The sequence below is a fragment of the Athene cunicularia genome, assembly GCF_003259725.1.
Source record: "Athene cunicularia isolate RWA chromosome 4 unlocalized genomic scaffold, athCun1 chr4_part3, whole genome shotgun sequence".
Taxonomy (NCBI): domain Eukaryota; kingdom Metazoa; phylum Chordata; class Aves; order Strigiformes; family Strigidae; genus Athene; species Athene cunicularia.
In genome coordinates, this window is record NW_020799100.1 from 17,348,469 (window position 1) to 17,370,022 (window position 21,554).

The following is a 21,554-nucleotide window of genomic DNA, read 5'->3' on the forward strand; positions in this document are numbered from 1 at the left end:
TTTTTTTTTTTTTTTTTTTTTTTTTTTTTTTTTCCTGCATAGTCTGTTTTACATAATAAGATTTGAATATAATAACTCATTTCCAAACAGGCAATTCAATTCAAAATTGTTTTTATATGTATCCTATTAGTTTGACATTTAGAAGGCTATGCCTTTAAAAGCCATGAGGCTACAGCAAAATGAAAGGTTACAGTATTTCATTCATCTGGATATAAAACTTCAGGAAAGATCAGGATTCTTCTAGTAGGACAGACATGCAGAAGGTGAAGTGAAAGCAGTATCAAATGATTGCCATTTAAAAAAAACCCTTTTTCTTCCCCCAGACATATTATTACCAAGTAATGTGAACTTTTCTGCATATAAAGACTGCATACCTGCATGCAAACACAGGACTGTGAAATATTCAAATTCAACCAATCCAGATTAGTTCTGAAAATGGGATTAGACCTTACATGCATTATGTTTATATCAAAATACAGCACTTGAGGAAGAACACTTAATACTGTAATTAATGACAGATACCTAAGAAGTAACTTTATCTGTACATGAATGCCTGCAATAGCAGTCTCTCAGATGAAGTATAAATTGACATAGTAGTTTAAAGTATAGTTTAACATTTCATGACAAAAAATGGGGTTATAAGAGAATGATGAGGTCCACACTACCACTTATTTGTATACTTTACAGTTGTAAGAAAACTACTGGTTCAGAGAATTTTCAAAAGTGTGGTTAGTTTTTTAATTATTTTACTTTTTAAAATACTTTTTCTTCTGTTTCTGTTATAAACCAGTGTTTTACTGTGACAAGCTTGCATCAGAACTTACACTGCTTCTGCTTAGTCCAGAAAAATGTAAACACAAGGAGAATGCAACTGCAGGCTTTTCTGTATGGGGTAAAAAGATTGGCCCTGAGTGGAACAGGCAAATTAACAGCACATGCACTGGGAAAAGGTGGACTTCTCTAAATACATAGTAAACACAAATACGGATTAAAAGATTTCTGAACATCAAAGAGGTATGTTCAGTTTTGAAGCTCTCCATTATAGTTTTCATGTGCCTATAGGTCCATCAAATAGTTAAAGGACAAGATTTGAATTTGTACAAGTTATTCAGATCATATATTCATTTCCTTAAAATTTTAATTGTAAACCAGAATCCAGGCAAGGTCATTTTCTCCTTAAACCATAATGGTTCTCCCCTAGTGTCCCTTCCAATTTATTTCTTTGTCAAAAATCTTAAAACTTCTAAAATTAATTGTTAGAAAATTCTATGGAGTTAAAGACAAAATTTGTGGGTCCTTTTGATTTTTTTTTTTTTTTTAAGACCTAGTTCTCTTCTACAGCCAAGGAGTAAGTTCTTTCTGGATCAAACTACTTGAACAGCTTAAAGAAAAAAGGATTTACTGCTGGGTACTTAATGCTCTCTCAAGAAAGCTGCTCTCACGAAGTGAACACATTGCATCCATCAGCACATGAATCTGAGGACCACATACACTGGTTTCAGTGCCTTATATCTACCATCTGACAGACACACAATCTTTGGTAAATGATTGATTTAAACTCATTCTTCTGTATGCCTGCAGCAATAGCAGATATTTAGAAAAAAAAAAATCATTATTTTCCTTTCAAATAAAACTAAAATCTAGAGATACCTTAGATGACCAGCTGAATCAAAAAAATTATTTAGCTACAGAGTCTGAATATCTCTCTTGTGAAGACTTTTTAAAGATTATCTTTCCAAATTATGTAGTATCCTGAAAATGCATAATCTTAAAAAATGCTTGTAATAAAAATTCCTTGCAGCATATTATTTATAACGCAGTAAGGTTAAATATAAATCTTTCAGAATATACCGCCATAAGAGGTAGTTTACATTAACCAAAAGGTATTATGTTTGGGTGTGTTTTGCCATGGAAACAAAATCTTGAAACACAAAAATGTGAGTTACAGCCACCTCTACAACCCATTTTATACTGCATGAAAGAATGAAAGGAAGGCTTGGTACATTTTCGTTGGTCCTCCCCACTTTCCATATGCCAATTGCGAATTATGCTTCATAAGATAAATAACTAGTCAAGAGTGAAGAGATGAGCTGCTTCGGAGCACTTCCTCAGGCCTGATGGGCTGACTACCTGTCAGATAATGTTGAAAGCAGGACTGTGTCTGAAAAGGTTGACAGACCACAGCTTTATCTCTCTAAATCAAACACGGTATGTTTAGCTAAACTCATTGAACTTTAATTAATTAGCACATCATTACAGTAAATTTATACTGAATAATTTTTAAAAGGCTTTAATCCAGAGCGTACACTACATATACTTAACTTGAAATAGTAAAAGCAAGCTATTATAGGAGAGATTTCTTCCTAAAAGTTTCAACTGAAGAATCAGCCAATGCAACTTTTTTACCCTAACGGTTCAAGATGAAGCCATTTCCAAAAAATATGACATTAAAAAAATAAAAATATGTACACACAAAAAAAAGCTCAGGCCACTTGAATGTGGAAATCAAAAGGTTACGCAGTCCTGTATGGATTTTACTCTCCAGAACTTTTTGTATTTTAGATCATTTTATGAAAAAAATATCAGGGAACAGGAATTTCAATTGAAGTAAACAACATTATAAAGATACTCAAATCTATAAATCTGGTAAAAAATTCATCCTAAATCAGAACTGCAGAAACTTTTGGAAAATAAAAAATAATTTTGAAGAAACAAAACCATGTTTATTTTTCAGTTTACAATGGCATCAACGTGTTCTGGTTGGAACAGGGTATACAAAAAAAAAAAAGCAAGAAATGTTAAAGAAGAAACAGAAATCTTCTGTGCTTGGTAAGCATAGGAGAGTTGTTACAACTCCATCTTGGGCTTCTCTGAATGTCCTCCTTTGTTACTGACTTGTGAAACAGGCACTCCTAAAAGAACAGGAAATATATTGTAATACAGTAGAGGTGAAGCTGCTTTCTGGCTAAGCAGAGAAAGTTTCAAGGCTGCACTTAAAAAAAAAAAAAAACGTTATGAGAGAATATATGTCCAAATTAAGAATTCTGAATCTGCTCCTTAGAGATTAATATTTGTTTCTTTTGAAAGAGTATAGAAAGAACAAAGAAGAATATGCAACCCCCAGTACTCTCTGCATTTCAGAGAGAAACAAAATCTTTTCAAGCTCAGGAAAAGATTTTTCCTAACCACAACAATTCTAAAAGTGAATTGTGGTTAGGAGCACTCGGGTCGCTCCAGTACAAAGTATCATAATTTGCATGCATGTATCTTTAACGGATAAGGATGCATTTACTTGACAACACTTACTTGTCTTTCAAGTACCTAGTTCTACTGTTTCTGTCTGCTACCACTCAAGATTGCACCAGTTCACCACCTACATCAATACAATCACCAAATTTCTGAGCTCATTTTTAGATAGATAAAGCAAAGCATACTCTGTATTTCAATTTCTGATACAAACTTTACAGAACACCAGCTGTTAATTTGATTTGTAGATAAAAGATTAGCGCTTTTTTGTTTTTGTTTTTGGGTTTTTTTGTTAACAGAACTTCTGTTCCAATTCAGTCACTCATTTTGTAATCAAATAATTGAGTTCAGGACTTCAACTACTTCTAAAGATTCCTACAATCCTAAAACAATTAGATGAGATCCACAGTAGTACTTGTTTCTATATTAAATGCAACCTGCTCATAGCTGGAGCTGCAATCTTTTTCTTTCCTTCATGTTTTCAGACTGCTTCTATTGAAATTAAACTTTTTTTTTTTTTTTCCCCACTTTTATGCAAAAATAATGTTTTAGGAAGGAATACGTCTTCATATTTTATAAACAGAATAATGGAACATAAAATATGCCACTGAAGCAGAAGCCCTTTTACCCAACACACATCTCGATTCATGGCACTCCTTATGACACCAGTAAAGTTGTACACAAGAACCAGGTAATATATTGTGGCCTAAATTTAAAAAACCTGTCTAAAAATTTGGTATAATTGTAGCCTGAGAAAGTTTGAGCATTGTTTCTACTTCTGCTTCTTGTCATTTATTTTACTATATTCCTCCTTAATCCTTAGAAGAAAAAAAAAAAGTTTTAAGGAAAGCTTCTACTTTCAGTTTAAATAATCTGTGTCATATTCAAATTATGGTAGTCAAAGCCCTACAAAAGTATTTGATGCTAGAAAACACAAACATTTCCAACAGTATTTTCGAAATGTACTCTACCCACTATCCTTAATAGGTCCATTTGTAAGGAACTTCTCAAAAGTCTGAAATTATGGCCATTCTATTTCAAGATGAAAACGTGCAGTTAAAATCCACAAAATAATTTTACAGCTTTTATACACCTCTACATTTGTAACTGACAGAGTAGCATTGCCTTATTATCAATATTTCGCAGATACCTTTCTCTCAGATACTTTAAGAATCCTATTGCATCATTTTCCTTTCTGAAATGTTTTGATCTTTTAGCAGCATTAGGATAATTTCTCCAGCGTACATCACTGTACAACTGAAAGCTAGTGGATAAAAAAATCTGGAGTGAACCTTTAAAGTTTTTCCATACTACATGAGTATCTTTGAAAACAAACCCCACCAATATCCAAGCTTACATTGATCTTTCTGGTTTTCAATACAAATGAACTGCGGGGCATGGGACACATGTTTTGGGAACATGAAAAATTCCACGATAAATCAAAATTTGAACAGATTCCAGACTGTTTTCATCATGCTGCAACTATCTTCTTGGGTTTGTTAATGACTATATTCATGACTGCACGGGCCAGATGACACCTCTAGGAGCTGGAGGCACTAAACCAAGGTTTTTCTGGGTTTTACTGTTTGGTTTATTGTGGTTTTTTAAAAATGAAAAATATCGAATTTTATCTCCAGTTTTAGAGACTTTTGATAATTTAAAGCTTTGCTTTCCTTGTAAATGTAAACAGATTTTTCCAAGTTACGGATTCTAGCCAACAAGAGAATTGAAAATTGTGTCCAAGATGTTTGTACTGACATCTGGAGGGCAGGACATACCAGAATCAGGCAATGGACTACAAGCAAGAAATTGCCTGTAAACCAGCATAATAAATGCAGTGCTAGAAGAAATTTCAAACAGGACAAGAGCAACTGCTTAGTAAGAAACACAAGGTGTTTTATGGTTTTTGTTAGGCATTCCCCCCTGCCCTATAATAATTTATTTAATGTTGTTTTACTTTTATTTATGAGAGCTTATTGTATTCATTCTGAAAGAAAATAATACTGCAGTTATGTAGACAAAGCAAGTATGAAACAACCACAGGAAATCACAGAGCATTATTTGGCAAAGTTCTGCAGAACAAAACCTACAAAGGCTGGGATCTAATGACCTGTATCTAGAAAACTATCAGCGATAATTCAAAACCAATCTTGATATTATGTGAAGCTTCAGTGCAAAAAAGAGTCGTAGAGACAATTTCAGAAAGCTCTGTGAACATTAAATGTTTCTGTGATATGCCAACAAAGCAAAAACCCCCATCACTTAAGCTATTATGGAAGACAAATAAAAACCCAACAGACTGTAGTGTATTGAAGCTGTTTGGGATATTTTTACTAGCAAATCTGTACAGATGTGCACGTGCACTCCCTCTCACACACACCATCTAGCCCCCATATGGCCAGACATAAATGTTTCAGTGGGTATTTAAATACACAGGTGCCGTTTGCAAATGTGTGGCCTAAATATCAAAGGACAAGGTCAGCTCTGCATTCACGGCAGTCCCTGTCTACAGGCTCACCCATTACATCTCCTTGTGTGGTGTGTCATGTCTTCCTACTGTCTTCAATATCTGACAATCGATAGTCTATCAAGTACAAAATGTTTTTCTGTTTTTCTCTCTCATGATGTAATTTTATCCTCCATTATATGTTACATGGCTAGAATTACAGAGATGTTTGCAGACCCTGGACTTTATCTCCGAACAACGAAGAACAATTTCTCTACAGGTTTTATGTTCCATTGGATTTCTTTGTCTTTGAATGTTTCATCCTTTCAACTACTTTTCTAACAATGAGCTCTACTAGAAATGCAATTCCAACAAACTGCTACAACAATTTTTTAAAAGCTTCTACATACCCATAAATTCTCTCTCCTCACTGCTACAAAACTTTGCAATTCTTTAACAATACATTTGAAAAGTTTTTCCTAAGTTCAAGCACAACACGGAAATAGATTCAAATTCTGCTCACTTTAATGATATGTTGCTACTTCTTTAAAAGCAAACCATGATTGCCTTCAGTGAAGAGGTATCTTTTTCTGAAATGTATTTTCCTTACTAATAGACTCTATATTATTTCAACAGAAAATAAATATCCAATAGACTCCATGAACATAATCCTAGCTTCCTTCAGAGTGGTTATCCATTAGGAGAAGAAATTAAACTTTTAGTAAGTCTCCCTTTAAGGTTTTCACTGTAGAAAAGAAGATTTCAAAGTAAGATGTGCTTTTGTCAAATCCACCCTGTAATGAGCAGTGTTCACGTGTAAAGAAATTCTCAAGTATCATTGGAACGTCTGACAAATGTGGTATTTTTTTCAGGATCAGATACGGTTGTGGGTTTTTTTTTGTAAGGAAATCATTAATTAATTTCCAAATAGTTGATTTGACATCTTAATCAGCCCCCAGTATGGTGAAATTTGGTTTTGTTCTCTAATCAACTTAATTCAAACTCATACTATGCTCTATAAAGTCATCAGGACCCTTTTGTGTCCATCTAGTTCTATTTCATCCATTAATTCTTGCAGAGCTTAAAGCTACACAATTTGACAATGTAACCCGATTACATAAGGAAAATGCTGTACCACCTTAAAGTTAGATTTTTTTTCTCCCTCTCTCTCTTACTGAGGAAAAAACCCAAATACATTCTTTTGTCTGCTCAGTCTGACTGACAGCTTCTATGGACTGACCTAATGAACGTTTCAGCCCAAGAGCCTTCACGTATCCCCTGATAAGTAGTGAACTGAAGTTTTACCTTGGGCATTGTCTCATAAGCCACCAATGATATCAGTATAGTTCCAAGGTCTCAAAAAACCCTCCCTGTAAACGCTTGAGGAAGATAAGCTCCTGTGGGAATGCTGTCAATAAGATTTCACACCACCACCCCCCCCATTATGTTATTTCAGAAATCTGTTCATTTTGAAATAAAAAAATAAATCCTCACAATCACTGAACATTTTCTCCATTTCAGTGATATGTCTATTTTTCTTTGTAACTTAAATTTGTAGGAAAAAATGCAGAAAGGCTCACATTCCACTCCAGTAATATATTCATGGAGTTACAGGCACATAGACACTGCTGCACAATTTTATATACCTGACTTATAATTATTTAAATAGAATCCTCTCTAACAACAGAAGAAATACCTAATACAGTAACAGAAAATGGAAGAAAAAAATTACAGAAATCACAGAGAAAATGGGAAGTAAACATAATACAGATCTAACAAAGAACTCCAATATCTTCTTTATTTTTAAACATCCATCTGAAACACACTGCACAGTTTGTATATGGTTTTTAAATAAAAATATTATGATGTTATAGACTTCTATGAGAGGGTAAAGGAGGATGAGCTAAAGCACACACTGATAGATACACTAGTTATAATATTCTCACTATATCTTATAGCCTATAATGAATGTTTTCCTCAAAAAAAGAAATCAGGAGTATAATATACTGAAATCTTCCACTGAGACAAGCACAAGAAATCGTATCAAAGGCTATTTTCTGCAGTATGTTTTGAAGGGGACTAAAAAACCCTAACTCTTTCAAGGTTAGTGTCTTGTTTTTACAGAATACAGATGATCCTAGGATTTGGAATTAGAGTTACTTAAAATGTACAACTATGAGAATCATTATTAACCCACATTATCAATATCTCATAATTAAAAAAACCTTCACCCTAATTGTAGCACCTTTGAAATGTAACAGTGTTCAAATTTAAACAATCTAGTAATATAAATGTATTACAATTAACTGGCACTGATATTTTTTAGGACGCGACAGCAATTTTGTAACTACATATATTAAAAATATAAAAGCTCAGCTATATTATGTTGAGTCAATAATACACAATAATTACAGGAACCACCTGCGCTACAGTTTCAGAAAAGTATTGGAGATACTGACATGAAGTTGTGTTAAAAATGTTGATTGACCAGGTCTCAATATGTTCCCTGAAATTTAAACTTGCCTGCAGCACAACAGTAGGAAACCTAAACCAGCAGAGTGTATTGCCATGCTAGGTCAGACACATTAGTCTTTTAAGCCCATTATAAATGCATGCCCAAAGATGCTTTGTAGGAAGGTGCAAAAAAAAAAAAAAAATCATTATCTAAAACTAGCCAACAACTTACCAATACATAAAATACATGCCTAAAATTATCTCCTTAAAAATTCCTAGAAGCATAAAAGTAATCAAATTCAGGTTGAGCTGATATTACAAAATATATACTCCCAAATTGAGAAAATTTTCCACTTGTAATAAGCTATAAAGATCAAAGTATGATTTTTTTTTAATTTTTTTTTTTTGGTAGCAGGCATCTAATTAACATCATAATAATAGCAAAAGTTTAAGCATAGAAAAAAATAACACTGATCACATGAAGTCTTATCTATAACTCTAATTAAGACTAGTTTGCTTCCTCAGCTAAACTATACTACTTTTTTTGCAGGCAAATTGTTTCATGATATTTTGTGTTGTCTATCACTGCCTTCCATTCTTTGATCTTATATTTGCAATAGTACTCTCCAGTTCAGTAGCTTAATCATTCATTACAGTATGCTAAAAATATATTAAAAATTGCTCTTTTGCATGAAAATCTTAATAGGAATACTGAAACTTGACCAGTATCATATAACTTACAGTATATTTCCATCAGAAATTCTTAATGTTTAGAAACAGTCTTCTGTAAAAATGAAGGTAAATGAGAATCACACAAGTCAGTGAACAGAATAAAATATTGACAGACAAGTGTTTGTAAGGGATAGATTAATATACCTAAACTGCTCAAGCTCTCCCAAATATTAACCTCCTAAATGCTATGTAGAATAAAAAATGGTAAAAAATATTTTTTTTTCTTAAAATGTGAGTTTCTTCCCCATTGGTGAAACTTTTAAGAAGCGAAATAGTAATACCCTCAAATTAGTCTCAGTTGACTTATATAAAAAAGGCCTGCAGCCAACTGCTGAAGGTGGCCATTACAAAGACATCACCAAACCCTCCATGCAATAAATCTCAACAAGGTATGCAAGGAACAAGCTGAACATAAATAAACCAAGATTTCTCATTCTCCGCAAGAAATAAGCTAGATACTTAAGCTATAAGGGGACAGAAACATGGTCTGCTCCAGAGGGGAAAAGGATGCAATATGCAGCAACTGTCCAGGGTCTGTAACAAGCACAGTATCCAGCAAGTTTTATAATTGCTGCAGTTATAACGCCTATTCCATGTATTTCTGTCACTTGCCCTGACATCTGCCCCTTAGTAAGGACTTTTGCTCTGTTTAGATTAAGCAAACTCATTATCTAGAATGACTTCATCAGCTGAACAGTAACTCACCTGATTTTACTAATACACACACAGAGTAACATTTTAGATTTCTTACAAGCATTTACCACTTTATACACTGTACTGACAGAATTCGATGTCATGCTTAAGAACGTTCTATGTTGTGTATGACCTTTTCCAAAATTGAAAGTGATGCTGCATTTTCATAGAATTATAAACTAGTTTTGAGTTCACTGAAGATTATGCAGTCAACCCTCCCCTGCAATGAGCAGGGACATCTCCAACTCGATCAGGTTGCTCAGAGCCCCGTCCAACCTGGCCTTGAACGTTTCCAGGGATGGGGCATCTGCCACCTCTCTGGGAAACCTGTTCCAGTGTCTTAACACCCTCATAGTAAAAAATTTCTTCCTTATATCTAGTCTGAATCTACCTTCTTTTAACTTAAAACCATCATGCCTTGTCCTGTCACAACAGGACCTACTAAAAAGTCTGTCCCCCAGTGCACCTCAGTAGTTCGCATGTTTCCCTTGATAGCTGAGAACTACACAGTTCTCTCTGGTTCAAATATTTCAACTTTTTTCTTTCCATGTATTTCTGTACACAAAAATGCATTAAACTAGGAATACTGCAGAGGTGTTTTTTTAAGTTCCACTGTAATTATAATGCATCATTCCATGCTAAGCCCCAAGAAAACTTACATGTAAATATAATTTCAGGATTCCGAAAAGATTGATAAAAAAGGAGACTACTTAATGCTTTTAAACTTTTTTTCTTGATAACGCATGTAAGATTGTTTTGTACTCCTTCAACTACCATAAAGAAAATGAAACAAATGCCAGTTGGGTCTTTTGCAGAGAGATGAACCTGACTTTGCTACACTGCAGGTCACCTGAAGCCAACACAGTTGCCTTAGTGCAGTGTTTCAGAGCCTCCAAAGATCTCCACTGAGCTGGTATTAGCACTGCCTTAGCCAAATCTAAAGAGCATTTAGAAAACTGACTGGTAGTTGGCTGGCTTCAGACTGGCTGGCTGTTCAGCCTGCAACAGGCTCTGGACATATGTACACTGTGCTGCATGAAGAACAGACCCTCGAAAGAATCAAACGAAGGTTTGGGCCAGCCATGAAGTGAAACTGAATCACTGAATTTATTACAAGCTTAAAATCAAGATAAGCTGCTAGAGCAAGACTGCTCTTTCAGCACCAGTGCTAGGGTGTGCTATTTTGAAAGAGGACAGGACTACAGCATTTGTTTACTCACCTGTTAAATGATGGAAGAGCGAGTAGTGACATAAGGAGCTTTCAGATTTTCAGATATAGTCAACACAATGAATACACAGTAATACCACCAATACCCTCTTTTTAAAAACATCACTTTGGCGTCAGAATAAAACACAAGGGGGTGCGGCAGGAACCCACTGAACTGCTATTAACAAACCTTCCCCCAAATAAGAAGTTTAAAACATTGAGGATATACTGTAATTGAAAAATAAAAGACCATGGTTTCTGGGCAAAAGTACGTCAGATTAAGTATTGTAAAACTGTATGAACAAGTTGCTGGAGAAAGTGGTTAAGACAAAGATGGCACAATACGTTCAAATCACCTTGACTTTTTTGGTTTTAGAATCAGGGACTTAAACTATAAAAGTAAATAGAGAAGACCGTATTTAAAAAAAGCAAAGTTGGCAGGTTAGACTGTCAAGTCCATATGTAGCACCCTCCTACCTCTTTCCCTTGGCAGAGCTTTCTAACTTTTTTTTTAGAAATCTCTTTAGCCCCTTTCTTCAACAGGGACTGCTGGCCTCTACTTGTCCCTCTGTCACTGGGCTCCCTGGCTCAGATTCTTAATTTAACCTGTCGCAGACTATTAAACTAAAAACATCAGTAAAGTAAAAGGAATTATGGCAACACATAGCAACTGAGATTCTGGCTTCTCACACGATGACATAACAGCCTAACTACTAATATGTGTCTACCTCTAAGATGATATCAGTACTTTGTAACTAAACACTATTATTTTGAGTATGCTGAGCAGAGAATCTCATTTTCTCCTGATAATCCAACAAGAAAATTAGAATTTCCATGATTTGTTCTGTTACATCATAACCCATAGGGTGAGTACTGTCTTTGTAGAAAGTCAGCTGAATTGTTACAGTCAAGATAACAACCACTAGTAAAAAACCTGGGACAGTCTTTCCGTGCTGAGGTTAGAGGACTGTCAATTCTACACTACATGGCTAGAACAGAATGGAACAGAAAGGATCTCTATCTGCAGCATAACCACTTTGACCTAATGTCAGTTAAATTAATCTGCTACCAAGTCATACAGTGCAATAGTGATTTTCATCTCTCTCCTTTCCTTTACATTCATTATGTATACATATATTAAAATATTAAAGCCAATGTGCATTACCTCAGCAAACAGTACTGCAGCAGAAAATTTTTCAAACAGAAGTGTTTCACAATAATAGCATGATAACAGCATCGGTGCTGACAAAGAAAATTCAAATGTCCAAATGCAAATTAAGTTAGCCTTGCATATCACTTATTACTACTCATGTAGTTAGTAAATGAATGCATGAATATCCTTTCTCTGTGTGCAAGAGTAGCTTTTCTAACTTCAGCTATTGCATACAGATGTAGCCAAAACTGAGCTATCCATCTCTAGAAAGCCTTAACACCTAGCAAGACATACCTCATTAAAATAGAACAGTTTTCAGATTCAGTGTAAAAAAAAAAAAAAAAAAAAAAAAAAGTAAAAATTGGAACTGTGGGTGACTTCCAACTCATCCAAAATTCCACCACGTGAACTTGGCAGCCTCCTTCTGGATTACTCTTTTTGAGAGGCTGGTTACTATGAACAATTTTCTGGTTCTCAGAAAAGCTGTGGTTTAGTTCTAACAATCTATTTCACAAAATAGGACATTCAAAAAAGGCTTTTGGAATTCTAAAGGCTTTTAAGAGCTTTAGAATCAACTGTGCCAAGTCAACTCTCAGAAAAAGAAACCCCATAATACACCCTCTGTATGAACTCTATAACTGTTCCAGGTACCTGCAGAGCCCTATGATGAAACAGACAAAAATACTTTCAAGAAATAACAGTCAGTGTCCATGTCTGAAGCAACTGGCACAGTTCTGCAACTGGCTGGCATAAACTCAGGTGTTATATCATGCAATTCACAGATGTCATGGGGCTGCAGAATAATCTTCAGCACTTTCAAGTAATTCTCATCATCGTGAATGGGCAGTGTGTTTTTATTTCAAATGGAAACAGGCACTCGGCTACGTCTTAAGTCACAAAAAAAAATTTATATTTTGGGATCTTAGGACAATTTGATGAGTAAAGTAACACCAGTGTTGACTTCTTAAAATGCTAAAACTTGAAAGATATTTTGATACTTTCAGTGTAAAATTTTACATAATGCTTGTCCAGAAGTAGTTATAAGGAATACTTCTCATACTATGCTGAAACGCATTTTGAAGCACTTACACTAATAGAAGCATGGGGCACTTAAGTTCCTGTAGCCTGTGTAAGTTATTAAATGCTTTAGATGAATGACAAACTCAAATGTAATTAGTAATAATTATATCGCACCATCTTTTTGAAGCACATTTTTCAGAATGTATGTCATTGCCATTTCATGGCATATTTTCATTTGTTCAAGTAAAAATCTTGTCTCAAAAAAAAAATTAAATGGCAAGTAGCAACTTGAGTTACACAGAGCATCAGAATACATACAAAGTCTAGAGTTCACAGTACCACTTCTCTATGTCTGTCTAGTTTACCGAACATTAAGTACTTCACATGTTATTCATCAACATGTGAACAATCTCATGAATACCAAGATCAGAGAATCATCTTGGAAGACAACTAATCAATCTTCAGCCCTTGCTCCAGAGAACAGTAATTAACACAATAACACCGGTGAAAAAAATTATCCAAACATATACAACTCCTGAATTTTTGTCTTTACATTCAGACACTTTTAGGTCATGAGGTGTTCTCAGAGCCTCTTCACTACCTGTATGGTGACAGATGTTCTCCATCTGAAAACCTGGAGAATCCAGTCTAAGCAGGCTGGAGGTTAAAGTCTGCTTTAGTTCCTTTTTCTATCCCTTTTTCACCACTTCTCGTTCACCCTGCTTGTAAGCAGAATTCCTCTGAAATGCCAATAAAACCTCGGCATACTACAGCTGTTGCTTTCATGCTAAGCCACCAGAATAATATATTATCTAATATTACTCCTTTAATTACAAAAACCATAAGCCAAAATGCATACACAGTAAAAACAGATTACACCACAAATACCTATTTTTAAATAGCTTTGGGACTGTTTATGGAGCTCTCTGGACTAAGGTAATTTGCTAAGACTCAATTTGAAAGGTACTATGAATAGATTTTCCTTATACAACCCATATTTATATATAGAAATAAAAGCAAACTTAAATCTCACAATAACGCCTTGATGGCAAAACCAGTAAATTTATTATTGGTGATCCTTGTTTAGCTCTTGCTATTACAGTTGTGTTAATTCTGAATCACTTGGATCATATGTGTAAGTCTCATTAGTCCATGATTCCTGACTGTAAGCAAAAAACCCGTCCCTTATATAACTGAGGTAGCAAACATGCTTTTAAATACTCAGCATCTTCATGTAAAATAACAAAAAATTATGAGATGCTAGCTGAACAAAACAATAGGAATATTAGTTCTTTACCACGGGATGTTTAAAAAGATGACCAAATACATTTAAAATTAATACGTTTTCTTTAAACTTGAGACTAGCATTTTTATAGTCCATTATGGGTATTTCTAACTTTATAAGACACTTAATGATAAAGACGATGACACACAGTTCAACTGAAAGACAGCAAACAAGGTTACTCATACACCATTTTAGTTGAGCATGAATCATGTTGGAAGTGCACCTACCACATTTTTTGATTTTAACACTGATAAATCATCTCATCAATTCACAGACAGATGTAAGGATATCACGTATCGCTTTATTTACGAAAATGCCATACACAAAATGATTTGTGACGCTTTCAGTAAAGCAGATGTGCTTTACTGCAGATATCTGAAGGTGTTTTTAGGTAAATAAGGACTGTGCACTCAGAAACCTAACTTTCAAGAATTTATTTAATATAATCAATGCAAAGGTAAACACAGAAGTCTGCCATTAACTTTAAGCATAGCTCTGTCTTCAAGAAGACATAAAATTCCTAAATCTATAACCTTTTTATTAGAATTCTGATGGAACTTCAATGCAAAATATGCACCTACTTTTTAAAATTTCTTTTAAAAAGCATATTTTAAATTAAAGGAAGTGTCTGAACACCATCTGGAAATTATCAAGCCATAAAAAAGTAGCAATAATCCATTGCCTCAACTCCTTTTTATCTTACCAAAGTTAAACAAGTGGTGGCAGCACTTCAGATGGCTTGCATAAAACATTCAAATTAGATATTAAAACTGAACAAGGGTGGTTGGTTCATTCTTTCTCTTTCACTCTCAAGGTGTACTGCTAATATGGAAATAGTAATGAGAGTGTAGCAACTCTCAAAAACATCAAATTCAAAAAGTTCCTAAATCACGGCTACTGTGCATCTCACTGCACTGATTTTGATGGATGGAATAAAAAATAACCCAAAATATGTGTACTAACAGGTCAGATTAAATACTTGACAAATACACTTCACACTGAAATCTGAAATAGAAAGAACCTGCATGTACGTTCCTTATAGCTACGCTTTCCCATTACTGACAGACTACAGAAATAATGGCACATATTATCACTGCAGTTGCAATAGTTCGGATGTATAGGAAAGGGCATGAGTTATTAACATTTCTGAAAAAAATTAACTTAAATTCCATGGCAAAAGACTTAGTAGCTTAACAGAAAGAACCCTAACAGAGTAGTTACCTCTGTGCAGACATTTCCTTAAACTAATACTAGAGTGAAAATATTCCTCAATCAGTCTTTAATAATAGCATGCCCCAAGGCCAGAAAAAAAGGTCAGGGATAATTGGCGCAACAGTAGTACTGGACACACATTTTAAACTGGTACCCTGTGATGAATGCCATCTAATACTGTTCTTTCTTATAGTTTCTCTCCAGCATTAGAAAACTTGCAAAAAGCAAGTATATTTTTGGAAGAGAAAGAAACATTTCTAGAAACTGATTTCTAATTATTATTTTATAGCCTCTATAAGCAAAGCAATCTACTGAAAGGACAATCGCTATACTTAAAATCCAGCACCTAGAGACAATAAAGATGCAGTAATAAGCGTAGGAGAGAAAAAATACACAGAAACTTTTTTTTTTTACCTTGAAATGTATTTCTTGTTATGTAGACTCAAGAGTACAATGAAATGAAAAACTAGGGGAGGAGAACAGGAATTTTTTATTTTTACTTCCATGACCTGGTAACAAAAAGATTTTTACTGGAAAAGTCTATAGTTATAATGCAACCCATTAAAGTGTAGCCTTTCATTTACAAGCTTAGCTAACAAAACCAATAGAATTAAACATATTTTAAATTAGTTTTACTTACCCAAACCTGCCTGTATATTTCACCAAAATTTTTTTGCCCAGCAGGAGAACTGCAGTAATGAGTCGTCCCCCCGCTGTGTAGGGATGCCTGTCTCAAGGAACAGAGCATCATTCCCTTCTGATTTCCACCTCTTACCCCCTCAATCTGTCTTTTACTCTTTTTTTGAAGACACGCCCATGTAAGCACAAACATATGTGACGAGGTACACGAGTGACCTCTGTAGAAAAGGCCAATTGAATAGGTCTGTCTGGTAGAACGACACTCCTCTGGGGTAGCTGTAGGCCTGTAGCAAATGGAGCTCTCTTACCCACATGAAATGATCCCTCCTAGGTCCCACACGCTCCCCTGAAGCTAGCAGGGAACACAGGTCATTGCAGGGGCTTTTCGTTCACAAAGTTGTGGAGTTTTTTCTTTTGAACCAAACTGGTCAAGAATGCCACTAGTAGTGATGCTATAGTTTGCTCTTTTGAGTTAAATTTACTCTGTGAAACCACTGAAGAAAACACAACAAAAGCCCAATTTTCATAGTCTACTGATTGTAACCACAGAGAGGGTTGTAACCTTCTACAGCTTTACTTTCACCCTGAGTAGATGCAAACAGAATAAGCAAGTTCACAACAAGATAGATCTAGAGCACTTATATGAAAACACACACAAATGAATTTACTGTATGGCTGAGCCTTTTCTGGGGGGCATTTTCTTGTTTGTGTTTTTTTAGTTTTGATTTTAGGCTTTCTGTAGGGGTTACCCGTTACCAATTAATTAATAAAACTGCAAAAAGTAAGCAGAAGTCTTTTTTCTTCTCACTAGATTTAAACTACCAACCACGACTGACACAAAAATTAAATCTGTGTCCAATGAAGCAGACAGTAACAATTTTTCTTCTCAGACCATGAAGACTACCAAGACAAGTTCAAAACTTCGCTGTACACGTCTAGATTTCTAAATAGTAATGCCTATTTTTTTTTTCTGTGCTTTGAGATTACATGCTGATTACAGAGAGAGTGCAGCAAGCCATCACAGAAAACTCCTGCATTGTGCACTGTGTAGAGACAGTACTCTATTGGCAACATGCTTGCCACCAATCACAACCACATGACTCAGCAAACCCAGAAATCCCCCAATGTCTTCTTTATACAGCTTTTATTTACTTTTTCTTTCTTCTGCTGAACCACAGGGGTCATGGAGTTACCCATTTACTAAAATTTCACTGGATGAAACTCTCCAGAACGCTCAGTCTATTGATCAAAAAACTGTCGTTGTCCCTTCCATTTTTTAAGGAGAGATATGGAAGTTCGTAAACATCGTCCCTGCTTTTTTAATGCTACAGTTCACTGCGTAGAGATGTTGTCTCCATATTTTTAAGTACCTTCTGGTTTGTAGGCAAGTTACTGATTAGATGTCATGCATATTCCTAAATCGTGAGAAAAATTACATAACAGTTGTTTTACTTGACTAACATTTATTGCCTCTTGTCTAAATTTTTAGCTAGCCCCTGAAAGCTTTACATAATCATCTTATCCACTTATTAGAAGACTTACAGTTGGCCAAAGCTTGGTAATGAATTACCTAGACCTTTTCTTACAGAACATTCCAAAAAGTCAATCAACACCTTAAATTTAAAAGCCAGACCCCACTAGAATATCAACTGACACAATGAAATTTCTAACACACAGAACTGACAGAAAAGAAATAAAACTGATTTTTAATTAACTTGGCCTCCTATTGTTGCAAAGCAACCACTGCTTTTGGACCTGGGTTCAGTCATCTCACTGGCTTTCCCAGCTGCAGCAGATTTTGTGCAATCTCCTCTGGTCCCTGGGAAGCTTTTCTTTGTCACCACGGGGTGACAAATCTCTCCTCAACCCACAACACAGAGAGGCCATCTCTCACCTTGCTATTTCTAAAGATATGGAAAAACCCACATTTTGATCAAGGAGTTCTTTCAGTTCTTATCTGAGACATAAAACAAGCTCTGAATTAAGAATGATACTGGAATTGTAGCAGAATCCATTTCTTAGTATGAAAAAATTATGTAACATTTTAATCTTTTTCACAAGATCAGGCATATGGCAAATTAAAAATAATTATATACCATCTTTGCTAGCTAGATTAAAAAGGGTAGTAGAATTTGCCTTCACTCTTCTTGTTTCTCTAAAAAAAATTATCAGCCAACATGAATCTAACCCTAGCTCATTGAGGATTACATGGATAAACACGGTTTGCTTATAAAACAAAACAACTCCATTTTGTCAAAACTTTAGCAGCACATACCTAACATAAGCTTTTGATTTTATGTCAAATAACTATAACTTTTTAACTGTAAATTTTTAAGATTATATTTTTTACTGTAAGACATGTTTTAAATGAAAAATTGCAAAATACAGTATACTACCATGAGCTCTGATGAAAAGTAAATGGACATTAAATGCAGTTCACGAACTGTATGCAACTGGTATACCATAAGCAGAAAAATGAATAGAACACTGCAGTTGCTTAGCCTTCTCAGATTCTCTCCAAAACAACTTTGCAGGAAGGAATAATTGTTCGAACTAAACACCTAAATCATACACAATTCAGTATAGTACTATTATGTTCCTCAAGAAAGTGAAGCTACTTTATTGTGATTCGATTTTATGACTACACATGCTATAACTTCCAACCAAACCAGAATGTATTTAAGACCAGTGCTTGAAAAGGACTATCAACTGTATGCCTGGTCTTACTGGTGTAAGAAGATAGCATTTTTCATAGCACCACTGACAAGAAATTAATTATACTTATGGTTTTAAAGATTAAGATAAATATACTTGCAGCAGTGTTTTAAATGTTATTTCAAACACAACAGGAACCCTTGTCATGTCTTAGAGCACATAGTTATCTGCAGATAGAGCGACAAGAATCCGTGATCACAAAGAGCATGCTGAGTTTTCACAGTAGCTCAATAACCAACAGTAGCTCAACGGTTTTCAGTGAAAACTGTTCGTAAATCTTTCCCAAAACAACTTTTTCCCACTCAGTTTTATAACTAACAGTTTTTAGAAGACATCTTACCTTGTACTCTTGGTGTTCGTTTCCTACGATCTCTGAACGCTGCCCCTGACTGCAAGGCCTCAAGCAGACTATCCATCACTCCTGTCTCATCACCCTCTGAGAAAAGGAGAAAAATAATATTAATCTCAGTGCAACTGAAATCAGACTTCAGAAAGAGAAGAAGTAAAAGTGTTGTCAAGTTTACATAACGCTTCCAAATAAGACACATATACATTTTAATGTAATGGATGCTGTCAGTGCTTCAGGTATCACTGTCTAGTTTGTGTATGATGCTCTATTAAGCAAATTGATGCCAATCCTACTGTTCTTTCAACTTAGAAATGTTATCTTGTGCATTATTGATATCTTCAGCATGCGGATAGACAGCTGCTGGTGAATGACTGCTGCTAAACTCTTTTAAAATGTTCCTGAAGTAAAAACAGGTCATCACCTTTTGATTTAATCAACGCATATGGAAAATCTGATGAAACTGAATGGCATAAACTTAAATACTGTAGTACTACAAGTATTTTATGCTGTCTTCATGGCACTAAATCCTTGCAAAAAAATAAATCTATACCACACGTGAGGATACATATGCCATATGCTACACATGTAACAGTATACCATGGATGATCTTCAGGTAAGAGTAACGAGGAGAGAATCATGCAGTGAAAGCAGGTGGCATAACATTTCTTTAAAGCTAGAATTCCAGTCCTGCTAAAACTCTCTCTTGCTTTTTTCATATCCAAGTTAACCTATAGCCTTTAAATTGCTGGACTACATATTGCATTATGGAAATCTGGGTAGAAAGATTACTTCCTTTTTATGTATTTAAGTCTTTTCACTTCCTTTGCATTTCAGTCTGTTAATAACAGTTGATAGCAACATTCAAACAGCATGAGAAATAGAGGTCAGACAACTGCAATGTTACAAAACTGTTGATGAATGCCTCTTTTTCTGTTCACATGTCTGTGTTATAACCCAAAACTAAAATACAGACTAGACTCAGCAGGTAGGTGGACATTTTATTCACATCTCTCAGACTTAAAGTTAATATAAATTTCCTCATCAGAGTGGGAAGATAATTACTTTATGCAAAAGATTTACGTTACAGTAAAGCACTTCTGACTCACACAAAGTGTAGGAGGTTAAATGCACATTCAAGCTCTCAAATGTTCAAATTTAAAAGCAGCTTATTAATGCAAAAGGTACTCTGCCCTGGTTCTCTATTACATTTAGATATATTAGACTAAATCCAGATCTGATAGAAGAGCACGCCAATCCTAAAACAGTACCTGGTTCAAATTTCCCCATCATGATCATCAGTGTAACTACTTGATAAATTTAAATTATACATCTTGATAAATTTAAATTATACATCAACGTAATTTAAACCATTATGTAGAATATACAACACATACATAAAGTTCTCTTCAGTGTGAGATGAAAGGAGCAGAGCAAGAGGCGCAACCAGCAGAAGACTGAAATACCACTTTTAATTACATTTCATACAAAACCCTTAAAAAACCGAGCTCCTGCAAAATAAGTAAATTAGCTTCTCTGAATATATACAAATATACAAGGCTAGAATCTTGTCTAAAGCATACAAAGCATACAACAATTTTTTTCTTTGGGTTCCTTATCCTACACATGCTTATTCATTGATTTATTGTTGGCTCTGTATTAAATTTATTTTCTAAATCAAAGGTCTGTGAAAACACTTTGTCCAAACTAATACACATCAAGTTGGTCTGAAACTTTTAATGAATGTGACTGCAATATATAGAATTAAAGTGTTAGAATATTTTAATATTTTATGTGTAAAAAAATTACAGTATTGTTTGATTTTCATTAAAAATGAGTTGGCAGAGTTTATTCAAAAAGACAAAAATCCTTCAATACTTCATAAATGTTTATGCAGCTTTCCACTTCATTTTTGCTGAGTGTGCTACTCTACTTGCTAATTACTGCAACTGCTAAAAAACATCCTATTTTTGGAATATCAAAATATACAGTATAAAGACAGATGAATTAAGGAAAGTGTAGACATAGCGATGAGATTTTTTTTTAGTTCTTCAGAGAAAAATTTTTACTAGGTTTGATCTCAGCACTGCATCTTAATGTCATCAGGTGATTAAGTGGTAACTGGACAAAGAACTGCATTTTCAGTTAGGCTTTATCAAAATTTATAAATAAAATTCAACAGAAATTTCAGCCTCTCCCCACAGTTCTTGCTGAGGTACTTCACATATTACCAGCTATCTCCTTGATTTTTTTTTTTTTTGCTTGTTTGTTTTACTACCAACTTGTAGACACAAATCAGAAACAAAGATTAACCCACGAGAAACTGAGAAACTTATTTCTAATAGAAAATACATAATCCTTATTTCCACTGGCAATTTATTTCCCTTTTAGATATCTTCCATTGTA

The 21,554-nt window shown here is 34.6% G+C and overlaps 1 protein-coding gene across 1 annotated transcript in view; it reads right to left on the minus strand.

Annotated features, from left to right (window-relative positions):
* Nucleotides 1–2,768: 2,768 nt before the first annotated feature.
* The window catches only part of DIAPH2 (diaphanous related formin 2), a 179,276-nt gene continuing 160,490 nt past the window's right edge, over nucleotides 2,769–21,554 (minus strand). Inside the window, exons 28-29 of the mRNA XM_026848817.1 lie at nucleotides 19,143–19,238; nucleotides 2,769–2,912 (exon numbers count right to left, since the gene is read on the minus strand). Coding sequence (XP_026704618.1) covers nucleotides 2,848–2,912; nucleotides 19,143–19,238 — 161 coding nt within the window. The 3' untranslated portion in view covers nucleotides 2,769–2,847. The remainder of the gene's footprint in view (nucleotides 2,913–19,142; nucleotides 19,239–21,554) is intronic.